Source organism: Balaenoptera physalus (genome assembly GCF_965194825.1).
Source record: "Balaenoptera physalus genome assembly, chromosome: 10".
In the NCBI taxonomy this organism is placed as follows: domain Eukaryota; kingdom Metazoa; phylum Chordata; class Mammalia; order Artiodactyla; family Balaenopteridae; genus Balaenoptera; species Balaenoptera physalus.
This window is the reverse complement of record NC_138889.1, coordinates 73417150-73429807: the sequence shown is the minus strand read 5'-3', so window position 1 is coordinate 73429807 and position 12658 is coordinate 73417150. Positions and strand designations below refer to the sequence as shown.

Sequence of the window (12658 nt, the reverse complement as noted above, 5' to 3'; positions counted from 1 at the left end):
ATAAGATCGTGCATTCCAATTTTTTCAGATTCCACATATATGCGTTAATATAATACATTTGTTTATTCTTTTAACAATCCCACACTGTCTTTATTACTCTAGTTTTTACAAACAAAGTATTTTTTACTGTAAGTCTTGAAATCAGGTAGTTTGAATCCTCCAAATTTCTTCAAGTTTGTTTTGGATGTTTTTACTGCTTTATTTTTCATATAGTTTTAAAAATCATCTTGTCAATTTCTAAAAAAACAGTCTTTTGCAATTTTAATAGGATTGGGTTGAATCTATAAATAAATTTGGAAAGAATTGACATCTTAACAATATTGAGTCTTCAGATCCATGAACATGTTGTATTCCTCCATTTATTTAGGTTTACTTTATTGAACTCACAAATGTTATATTGTTTTCAGTGTAGAGGTCTTGCACACTTTTTTGGTTAAATTTATTCCTAAGAATTTTATTTTCTGATGCTATTATGAATGTAAACTTAAGAAATTATTTTTTAAATTGCTGCTAGTATATAGAAGTACAGTTGATTTTTATACTTTTATATTGTATATTGCAATAATGGTAAATTTACTTTTTAGTTCTAGTAATTACTTTGCAGATTTCTTAGGATTTCTATGTAAACAATTATATTATCTATGAATACACATAACATTACTTATTATTTTCCATTTTGCATGCTTTTTATTTCTTTACCTGCAGAAGAATGTTGATTAACAGTGGTAAGAGTGGACATCCCTTGCCTTGCTCTTCACCTTGGAGGAAAGCATTCAGTAGTTCACTATTAAGTATGATGTCCTACAGGTTTTTCTTAAAAGTTCTTTATCAGACTGAGGAAATTCCTATCTATTATTAGTTTCCTGAGAGTTTTTGTCATGAATGGGTATTGCATTTTGTCAAAACCATCTTCTGAATCTATTGTGATGATCATGTTTTTTCCCCTTTGTTTTGTTAAATTACATTGCCTGATTTCAAATATTAAATTACTATTACATTTTAACTTCATTTATCCTGAGATAAATCGTACTTGGTCATGTTTTATTATCAATTTTACATATTACTGGGTTTAATTTGCTAATATTAAGAATTTTTGCACTTATGTTCAAATCTCTGTCAGGGTGTGCTGTTACTTCATAAAATGAATTTGGGAAGTATTCTTTCTTCCTCTACTTTCTTAGTTTGTGTAAGACTACTATTAGTTTTTCCTTAAATGTTTGGAAGAATTTACCAGAGAAACCATTTGAGATTGGAGTTTCCTTTGTGGGAAGGTTGTTGGCTATAAATTGAATTTCTTTATTAGCTATAGGAGTATTCAGACTTCTTATGTATTCTTGAGTGAATTTTAGCAGTTTGTGTCCTTCAAGGAATTTGTTCTTTTCATCTAAGTTGTCAAATTTATTGGAATTAAGTTACTCACAATATTTGCTTTCTATCCTTTTAAAGTGAATAGTATCTATAGTGATATCCCCTCTTTCAATCCAAATATTGATATTTTTGTTTTCCCTTTTTGTAGATCAGTCTCACTAGCAGTTTATCAATTTTATTGATCTTTTCAGATTACCAATGTTTGGCTTTGTAAATTGTTTCCTATTCATTGATTTCTACTCTTTATCCATTCTGAAAATCTCCAATTTTAACTGGATTATTTGATTCATTTATATTTAATGTAATTATTAATTTTGATGGGATTAAGTCTTGCAATTTGCTGTTTTTCTATTTGCTCCCTCAGTTTTTGGTTTTCTGTTATTACTTTTTTTCCTTTTGCTTAATTGAATCCTTTTTCTAAGCTACTATTATGAAAACTTTTTTTTTTTTTAGGGCAGTTTAAGTTTCACAATAAAACTGAGGGAAAGATAGAGATTTCCCATATGCTCCCTGCCTTCACACATGCATAGCCTCTCCCATCATCAACATCCCACCAGAGTGGTACACTTGTTATAATTGATGAACCTATGTTGACACATCATAACCACTCCAAATCCATCGTTTATATTAGGGTTCATTCTTGATGTTGTACATTCCTTGGGGTTGGACAAATGTAGAACATGTATCTATCATTATGGTATACGGAGTGTTTTCATTGCCCCCAAAATCCTCTGTGTTCACCTATTTATCCCTCCCTCCCCTTTACAACCACTGATCTTTTTACTGTTTCCTTCTGAATCCTCTTTTTAGTCTTCCATTTGAATTACTGTACTGGTGTTTTAGCTATACCTCTTTGTATTTTTTAAAAAATTGTTTTTTCTAGAGTCACTGTTCATTCTTAATTTGAATATCCTTACAGTTAAAATTATACTACTACTCATAAAATAAAGCAACATTTAACATTTACTACCTTTGTCCTTTGTGCCAGTGTGCTATTTTTCTCATGTGTTTTACCTCTTCATATATTATAAATCCCATGATGCAATGTTGTATTTTGTATTAAATAGTCCCTTGTCTTTTAAAAACATTAAACAATCAGCTGTTTATTATGAAATCCAGAGAAGAAAAAAAGTTTCTTAATTTAGTCACATATTTATCATTTTCAATGCTCTTCTTTTCTTCCTATATACCTAAGTTTCCATCAGATGTTATTTCTCTTCATCTTGAATAATTTCCTTCAATGTCTCTTTTGGTATGGGTCTGCAGGTAATGCATTCTCTCAGCTTTTGTCTGAAAATGTATTTTACATTCATTTTTGAAGCATATGTTCATTGGATAAGACTACATTGATTTTTTTTCCTTTAGCAGTCTAATGATATTCCATAGGCTTCCAGTCTTCATTGTTTCTAATGAATAATCAGCCATAATTTGCATTATTGTTTCATTGTATATATTATGTGTCCTTTTTTTCTGGCATTTTCCGTTTGTCTTTGGTTTTCAGCAGTTTGACTAGTGTTTAGGTATGGTTTTCTTTGTATTTATTCTGCCTGCATTTGTCTGAATGTCTTGAACCTGTAAGGTGATGTTTCTCACCAGATTCGGGTAATTTTCAGCCCGTGTTAATTCAAATATTTTTCAGTCATGATTCTCTCTCCTCTCTTTCTAGAACTCCAGTTACACTTAGGACAATATATTGTTTTACATATTGCAAAGTCTCTGCTTACTTTTTCAGCTTTTTTTCTTTCTGTTTTTGAGACTAGGTAATTTCTTTTGATGTATTTTTAAGGTCATTGACCCTTTATTCTGCACTTGAAAATGCTATGAACTCCATTCAGTGTATTTTCATCTCAAATACATCTTTCAGTTCTAGAATTTCCATTTTTCATTTTATAGTTTCATTTCTCTGCTGAGTTCCCCCATTTATGCATTAATTATGATATTCTTTTCCTTTATATCCTTGAACATATTTTTAATGGCTACTTTAAAGTCCTTGTTTGCTAATTACACTGTTTGAGCCATTGCAGTTTCTTTCTGTTGATTTTTTTTTGGGGGGGGGTGTCTCTGGGTCACATTTTCCTGGGTGTTTGCACAACTAGTGTGTTTTTTTTTATTATACATTGTACAGTGTGGATTATAAATTGTAGAGACTCTGGCTTCTATTATCTTCCTCTGTTAAGAATGTTTATTTTTGTGCTAGGAGGCAGTTAAAATACTTGCTGGTCACATTGAACTTGTGGAGGCTTAGTTTTGCACTGTTAGGTAGTGACTGTTTGAGTTTTGTCTTCAGTCCTAAGATGAATCCTTAGTCTTGGCATACAGTCTTTATTCCTAAAGAGTGGTCGCTCTGGGGTTTCAGTGGAAAGCCTGAATTTTTCATGAATACTTTCTAACTTTGTAGGATTCAACTCCAAATTCTGTTTCCCTTGCAGTGGGCATCAGCTGAAATTTCTGCTCAGATTTTTCAGATATACAGCCCTGGTTGCCACCAGAATCCTTGAAGTCATCCCTATACATGTGAAGTTCAGGTGTCAGGCACTCAGAAGCCTCAAACTGTCTCTTCTGATACATTAGGCCAAGTAAGACTGACTTTCTGTTTGCATTCTAGCCACTCCATGCCACTCAGACTGGGGAGTGTCTTCATGGAAAAACTATGAAAACAGGGGGTTTACTCAGTGACATTTCTTTCTTTCTAAGATTGAATCCTCTGCAGTTTCTTCTTAATTTTGGTAGATCTCAAGTACCTTCAACTGGTTGTTTTTTTCATATTTTCTCCAGCATTTATAATTATTATCTGCTTGAAAGTTAGTCTGATATACGTTATTCTGCCATTACCAGAACTGGATCCCAGAAGAGAATCTTTTGTGCTATATTTTACTTATATTACATTCATTCTGTCTGACAAAATGTAAGTTTTAATGGGCCTGTGAGGAGGTATTTATTCACCTTATTTTTCGGTATTCTTTATTGCCAATTCACTGGTAATCATTGAGACTATTCAGTGGTAATTTCTCATTTAGCTTCCATTTTGATCTCTTGTAGAACACATTTGTTCATGTCACTACCCTGCTTTTTTATAATAAAAACCTTAAAGACTTCTTGGCTTTGAAGTCAAGGTACTTAGCAATCTTGCCCCTACTTACTTTCCGAATTTAATCTCTTGGTATTCCCCTATTTTTTAAAAAAAAACTCAAGCCATAGTCAGATTCTTTTTATTCCCTAAAACCCTCTGTGCTTTTGTTATAACTCTGTGCCTTTATATTCACACATTCTCCAACCTAGAATGCTTTCACACTCATACCTGCCGGTAAATTCTTACTCTTCCTTTAAGATACTGCTCAAGCAGTACTTCCTCTCTGAAGCTTCCGCGTTATTCATATCTGTCCACTCCAACAACGTTAATAGCTTCCCTTCTCTGTTTTCATAGTACCTTGAAATTACCCATGTTAGCACTTACACTGTTTTGTAATTTTCTATTTATGCATCTGTTTCCCACCCTGGACCAAATTCCTTAAAAACAAGGCACATGTGTTATTTATCTTTGTATACTCCATCACAATGCTGGGTATATCTGAAATTTGTCAGAAGTGTTTGCTGAATTGATGCATAAATAAATGATTCCTAAGCACATTATAGAATTTGCTAGAGTTCCTCCTTAGGGAGAACTTTATATATGCACAAATCCACACAAAACGCTTACTCATTCACTCACATAACCCTTGGCATTTACCCAAGAAGGGGGCCTCTCTAGGATTAGTTCAGGACCATTGCCATAGGCTATGATGGTTAAACTGGCCTTCTTTCCAGCCCACCTGGAACAACTCAACTTTCTGTATTCTCTTTCAATCGTTTAAATCACAGATCCCTAAGAAAGTTTTTGCCTTGGCAGTTTCTGTTTTTTCCTCATAGACTTCTTTTTTCATCTAACTGAAAGTTTGCCTTTACACAGACTGTGATATGGGAGATGAAGGATGAATTAAACTCAGGGAAATAGAGAGACCAGGAATTCCTGGAGTAAAGGGGACCAGTGCTTTCCCTTGTTGCCTAGTGTGGTACTGTTGACCTTCCGTTATTTAGGAATGGTGTTGCTGGTAATTAAAGACTCTTAGGTCAGCTGGAAAGCAGTAGTCTCCAAGTACATAGCTGTAGGTCTAGGCTTCTTCCAACTGCTTTCCATGAGAAGACATATTATGAACATTGAACTCACAAATGATTCCTCTGCTATTAAAAGTAAAAGAATCTGCCTCTTAGAATTATGAGCAATTCCGTAGGATAACTCTGGATTCTGACACAGAGCATTGGCTACTTTAGAACGAATTGCCTCCCCCCCACCCCTTTTTAACTTGATGTTATTTCTGAAAATAAATGAGCAGCATGAAGTCACATTTGATATGTAGATTCTAAAGTTAATTATAGCAGAAAGTCAATTTTAGGCTTCAAATATTCAGACTAATAGCATACCTTTTAAAAATAATTCTATATTATTATATAGAATTTTCCTTATCTGTTTAAAAGGGATTTCCTAAAATACAATCTCTTTTTAAATTTCTGAGTTTATACACGTATATACAGTCATGTGTATTTTTATTGCTACAACAATAATTCGCTCACCAGTTTGTTTCATGAAGCAGTTTTGGGAAGTTAAGGAACACTTTCTAAATATTCTTTTGATGTTATGGCCCCTTTATATTTTCTTAAAATTCTGACTCTGATCATATATCAGATCCAATTTTAAAGTAGTTTCAAAACTTTTGGTCTCTCTGGATAAGTCTCTTCTTCTTCCCAAATCTTGGTTCATTAATACAACATTTCTAGTTTTAACTTGGAATGTCCCATTCATTTTGCAGTTGACTCTGCTTGGGAGAGAGAAAAGGAGACAAGAAAAAAAACATGTGCATACACCCTGGTGTTTTCTGTTTTCCCTTTCTTAATTCACATTTTTATACTATGTACTGTACTTGAATTTCTCAATTTCTGGGAGTATTTCTTGTGAGACTAGAGATCTGCTGTGTAATTAATTCAGTGTCAGTGTCATGTAAATAATATGTACTATGGGAGGACAGACAAGGTCAGTGTAGGACAGTTGGTAGGGTGGGACCTGAACTCTATTCCTTGGAGAGGGTGGAATTTAGTCAGGTAGAAGTGAGTAGGAAGGATATGTTAAGACTACAGTATGGAATGAGAGGGAGAGAGATTGGGTTAGGTATGGACATGTCTGGGAGAATCAATTGGTATGGAGTAGAAGATCTACTAAAACCAGAGTCTAAAAATCTACGATGATCAGTCTGTAGGAGATTAAAACTGCCTGTTAACAATGAAATACATCTTGTAAGTGAATAAATAAATGGAAGCTGGCTATATGGTGTTGCTAGAGGTGAAGAAAAGCTATGACAGTAAAAGCAGATCTCAAATGTTAATCACCTGTAGCATAGTCGTTAACTTAGAATAATATTGAAATGTTTTTGCATCTGACATTCTCCACAAGCCTGTCTCCTTTTATATGTATGCATGCAAGTATATAAATTGCTGAATTCATGTCAGTTGTAAAGTAATGGCACTGAGGGCATCATAAATTACCATGGTGATCCTCAGGAGAAGACACTGTCGTATCTGAATGAGTGTTTCACTTCCAGAGTAATGTATGCCTTCATCTGGCCCAGCAGTCAGCATATTGCCCTGTGTTGATGGATATTGTCAGCTGGAAGCTACACTACATTTCACTGCACAATAAACATGGCTGTCAAACCCATATAAAGTGAAATCAATTTATCCTGTATGGTCAGTGCATTTTAAATGAAATTAATGTACTGTGGGTATGGTGGCAAAAAGGTAGCATATTAGTTATGCATCTTGGGATCTGAGACTTTTCATGTAAGGGATCAGTCTGTCTAGTCGGACTAAAAGAAAGGCTGTTTATAAAATATTTTATTTTGCACGGTCTTCAGAAATGGGCCCCTCTGCCCTTCTTCATGTTCAGAAAAGAATTGACAATATTAGCCAGTTCAGCCCTTTTATTCTGTCTTTTGTTTGCAATAAATGATGACCATATTTGCCAAATAATAGTGCACTTTAATGTTCTAATTTATTCCTAGCTTTGACACAAACAAATTTCTACTTAATCAAGGTAGCTAGAAATAGAGTAGAAGGGCAGAGATGGATTGGGTCATGTTGTTCCTGTATAATCACTCCACTGAGCTGAAAGGATTTACTTTTTCCAAAATGTAGAGATGTAGGTTTTAATGTATATTTTGCTTCTAAACTTTTGGGAGTAGACGTTCCTGTTTGTGCACTAGAAGCCCTGGCTGAGGCCATCAGTCCAACTTTACATTTAACTATAGGGGTTCTCAATCTATAGGGAGATATATAGTAGTTGCCACCTGTAAAGCACACATCAGTGTATCATGCTGGTAGGGGGTATGAAAGCAAGCAAGAGCTATGTTCATTCATTGATTCATTTATTCAACCATTCATTAATTGAATGTATTTTACTAACTGAAACTCTATATGCCATGTGCTTTATTGGAACCTAGCGATACAGCAGTGAAGGAGAGCCAGTTCCTGCCATATCCTCAAGAAGGTTTCAATCTAGTAGGTTACTATGGTCACTTCTTTGGAAACTATAAAATGTCAGTAATTTAGACATAGTTTCATAGGGGATGTTAAAGAACTACCCTCACACAGCAGAAAAATATATCAGGACCCTTGAAATGACTGCCTTTTAGTCTACTACTTTTGCATATGAGTTGAAAACTGAACAATCCTTTACTTAATAAGTATTTGAGTATCTATTACATGGAAAACCCTGGGGATACAAAAATGAGTGCAACATAAACACTAACTTTAGGGGCCTCATATTCCTGGGGATGGAATGGAAATATTAGAGAGAGATAGCCACATAAGCAAGTAATTTCTTTGGAGCATGTAACATTAAAAGAAAGAGGAATGAATGCATCCTGGGAGGCATCATTGCAAATGCCCTTCCTTTGGCTTGAATTACCCTTCCCATCGGGTCTTTACTGCCCCCCCCCAATTCACATGCTAATTCCTATTCATCCTCCAAGACTCAGCTTAGATGTCACCTCTCCTAGGAGGCATTAGCTCACTCTCCCGTCTGCTGGCACCCTCTTGATGCCCTGTTTACTTCAGTATTAGAGCACTTACCATACACTCTGTTACAATTGTCTCTTTGGGGTCTGTCTCCTCCCTGAACTGTGAGCGCCTTTAAAAGCAGGTGCTGTTTTATTCACTTTTGTATACCTAGCACCTGGCATAAAGCCTAACGCATAGTAATTGCTCAGTTAATAGTTATCATTGGATTACTAATTAATTCATGAAACACACCACATTTGAATAGGCCTTAAAGAATGAGTGGGATTTAGCATGAAGAAGTAGAAGGGGCTTCCAGGCAGTGAGGGGAGCACTGGCCAAGGCACAGTACTGCGGAAGAGAGTTCTATTTGGGGTAAGAGATAGTTTGAAGTGGCTGCAATGTTTGGCAAATGAGGCTAAAATGATAGGTAAGAGCCTGCTTTTGAAGGGAGAAATCACGCAGGAAAGGCTACCTGGAATTGATTGTAGTAAAAATGTACTAGGTATATAAAAACATGCAAAATTAATTCTGCCCAGTGTGTCTTTGAGGCCTACCTCAGAAGAGCCTGTAGAACTGTCATCTAAAACTGTCTTCTGCTTCCAAGAGTTCATTTAAAAAGAAGAGAAGGGCCTAGGGATAGCAGCTGAACCAGGTGGCAAGCTATGTTAACAGTCTCCAGATAATAATGCTTTGCACCCATCTTGTTCTTCCTGCCCTGACATTACAGGAAGTAAAGCAATGAATGGCTCTGCAGCTAAACTACAGCAGTATTATTGTTGGCCAACAGGAGGTGCCACTGTGGCTGAAGCACGAGTCTACAGGGATGCCCGTGGCCGGGCCAGCAGTGAGCCACACATCAAGCGACCAATGAATGCATTCATGGTTTGGGCGAAGGATGAGAGGAGGAAAATCCTTCAGGCCTTTCCTGACATGCATAACTCCAACATTAGCAAAATCTTAGGTGAGTGCAGCCGCTGATGCTGATCTTCTAACGAGCGGAAAGAAGGGGCCTAATGTGACACCTAAGGGAGACTGTGGTTTGCGGAAGTTAGGTGGAGCTCAGCAAGCTGCCCCAGGAGACTGTCATCATCTCTGCATTCCCCACCCTGCACCGTAGCATTTAGGTTTAGGAGTTAGTACATCCACCAGGTGCCAGGGCAGGACTGACTAAAAACTTATTTTAGAGACAAAACTATTTATTGTATGTGTTAATAGGGCAACTCTGAGAGGTCACTGCAAAATAAGAATCATGGAGACAAGCTTTACCTCCTTTTCTTAATTCAGTCTTTTAAAATCCGTAAGTTGCTGTGAAACCCTGGAAACACTCATAGACCCTACAGTTTTCTGCTTTAGAATTCTTGGGCTCATATGTCCCTCTGAAAGAACTCACCAAGGGCTAGGGGTGAGCCCCCAAATAGTGTGAAATTTATGGAGTGTAGAACAGTGCCTCTAATGATAACTTTAAAACTTGTAAAATAAAACTACATTTACTTTAATAAGATATGACTAGTTCAAATTTCATAGCAGTGAGTTGAACACAGAGACCACAGGGCAGAGGCCCATTTTGTGGTAACTTGCCAGAGTGATTCTCCCGTTTCTCCGGATTAAACTCAAGCCTTGTTCTATTAGTGTAAAGCTTGCCTAGTGCAGATTATACAGTTTGGAACTATTGTGCTTAACATATTGAACGTATTTTATTCAACATGCAGCATTACAGTCAACATGTTTCCTCTTTAAAAAGAAAAAACACAGAAGGCACTGTTCTATTTAAGCTGTCATGATGTGACAAAATCTCAAAGGCAGCCGTTTAAGAAGCCGAAAAACATTAGAGACTTAAACTGTGGTTTTCATTTTTTAAATGTTTTGTTCAAAAGCAATAAATATTTAACCTGAGTAAATATCAATGATCTGGACATACACAAATACACATGTTTTGTCACTGTATAAATAATTTAACTTGATTCTGAGACATTTTGAGGCAGCAACCCCTAAGAAAATTTTAAAGATACGTAAGATCAAATAGTGTTGAAATGTTAAAATACAAGTTTTTCCTTTTTTTCTTTTTGACTTTTGAATTTCAAGATGGATACTAAATGTCATTACAGGTAAGTGGGGTTTGATTTTTAGAGTTTCAAAGATATACATAGGGGCATTATTCTTATAAATTTAAATACCTTTCAAACCAAAATGGTCCTAATATATATATTAAAATTTTTTCTAATTAATAGACATTCAAAAGAAAATCATTATTCCTCTGTCCCTAAATTTTGATATCTAACTTTGAAATTTTCCCTTTTTGGCCATTTTATTAGCAGTATGAGTAAGCTCTCCAATGGGCACAGAACCTCTCTGTTTCCACTTTGGCATCTGTGGGGAATCTATATTATTGGTGGGCATTCATGAAAAAAATTAAGAGTATAGTAAGTATATTCATTAAAATGTAAACTTTTAAGCACAAGAATTTTAAGAGCACCAAAAACCTTAACTGGGGCTTTAAGCTGCTGGGAGCCACCCGAACACAGAGAAGCTTGTCCATGTAGACTCTCTACACAACTTTTGCACAACAATCAGGAAAAACAGGAATGGATGTGCTATTAAAACAGACCAGGATATTGCTGGCTGCAGAGAATATTTGTACAACTTTTCCATTTGTTTATGTATGAAAAATCTCCACTGAAGAATAGCTGACATCCAGTCAGCACAGCTGTTACCGCTTTATTCACCAGCGAGACACAAAAATGCAATTTGATACACGTAAAAAAACACATCCCTTCTTCGTCAAGTGTTTAGATAATTCTTTATAAACAATATTAGAGGAGTGAATACTTTTCCTTCTTCCTGTATAAACCATATTAAAAATTTTTGTACTTTCATTGGTATGGTTTTGAATGAATGTTTATAGTACTTGAAAATGGTATATATATATATATATATATATATATATATATATATATATATAATTCCACTGTACCTTCCGGTTCTAAAGCTATAACTTCTTAAGTAGAGTGTAGGCTTTTTAATTACCCTAGGCCAGGGGATACAGTGTGCACCTTAGGTTTTTATATTTGGAAGAATATCAACATCTGCTAACATCTTATCAAAGGACAGCTTCACTAAAGGTGGGAGATGTTTGAATTTCTGGAACCAAGAGAGTTTTTCCTGAGAATTCTATCATACTCCAAAGTGTACTTAGGAAGTTTAGGTTTTTAACCCTAGGCAGATGGATGGGGAAACGACCTTGGTGTAGGAGACGATCTTAAGCAGCAAAGACATGTTTTAAAGCAATATACTTATTGTAGCATCAGCTTTAAGTTATTGAGAGAAATAATATAATAAATGTATCACATCCAAATTATTCTTTGCTCTATAGTCTAAAACACTAGTTGTGTGGCTCGATGGTATGTGGTAATAGGCGCTACTCAGAGCACGGGTGAGTGAAGTGGTGGGAAGGTATATCTAGTTATTTGCCAGGAGTACGTTGCCTTGACCACTTGGGTACTTAAGGCTATTTTTATGTCTAGGGTCTCGCTGGAAATCCATGTCCAACCAAGAGAAGCAACCTTATTATGAGGAGCAGGCCCGGCTAAGCAAGATCCACTTAGAGAAGTACCCGAACTATAAATACAAACCTCGACCGAAACGCACCTGCATTGTTGATGGCAAAAAGCTCCGGATTGGGGAGTATAAGCAACTGATGAGATCTCGGAGACAGGAGATGAGGCAGTTCTTTACCGTGGGGTAAGTGTTCCTGCATTTAACCACCTGGGCTGTCCTGCGGTAGGAAACCACAGGACGGCTACTGGCAGTGTTTTGGGGAAGGAGATGAGGGAAGGGAAGAGGTTGTGACACACCGAAGGGGCCTGTCACAAGCGCACAGCCTTGCAGCATGGCTTCTGCTCAAATCAAAACAAACAGGCGACAGATCACTCCCAAATGATAACCCCTTTCATTGTCTCTCAGACTAATCTAGGATGTCCAGTGCCCACACACAAAGTTTCTGGTAGTTTATTTAAGCAGACACACAGGGAGAAAAAAAGAGTAAAAACTAACCTTAAGAAATCCCCAGAAGCTTTCCAGCTTCTCTGGGTGGTGCTTCTGACTCTAATCACAATAGTCTGCTTTTGTTGTGGGATTTACCACAAGATAATTGGCCTTGACATTGGTTAGAGGACCTCATTTTTGGCATAAGATCCAGAACTCCTGT

General features: G+C 36.1%; 1 protein-coding gene across 19 annotated transcripts in view; it reads left to right on the top strand.

Moving 5' to 3' along the window:
* The window catches only part of SOX6 (SRY-box transcription factor 6), a 627969-nt gene that overhangs the window by 600235 nt on the left and 15076 nt on the right, over positions 1-12658 (top strand). For 17 of the 19 annotated variants that reach the window (XM_082476530.1, XM_082476545.1, XM_082476542.1 and 14 more), the window contains 2 exons: positions 9182-9415; positions 11976-12192. In XM_082476530.1, the coding sequence (XP_082332656.1) occupies positions 9182-9415; positions 11976-12192 (451 nt within the window). The remainder of the gene's footprint in view (positions 1-9181; positions 9416-11975; positions 12193-12658) is intronic. The other 2 variants (XM_082476540.1, XM_082476535.1) reach the window with 1 other exon arrangement.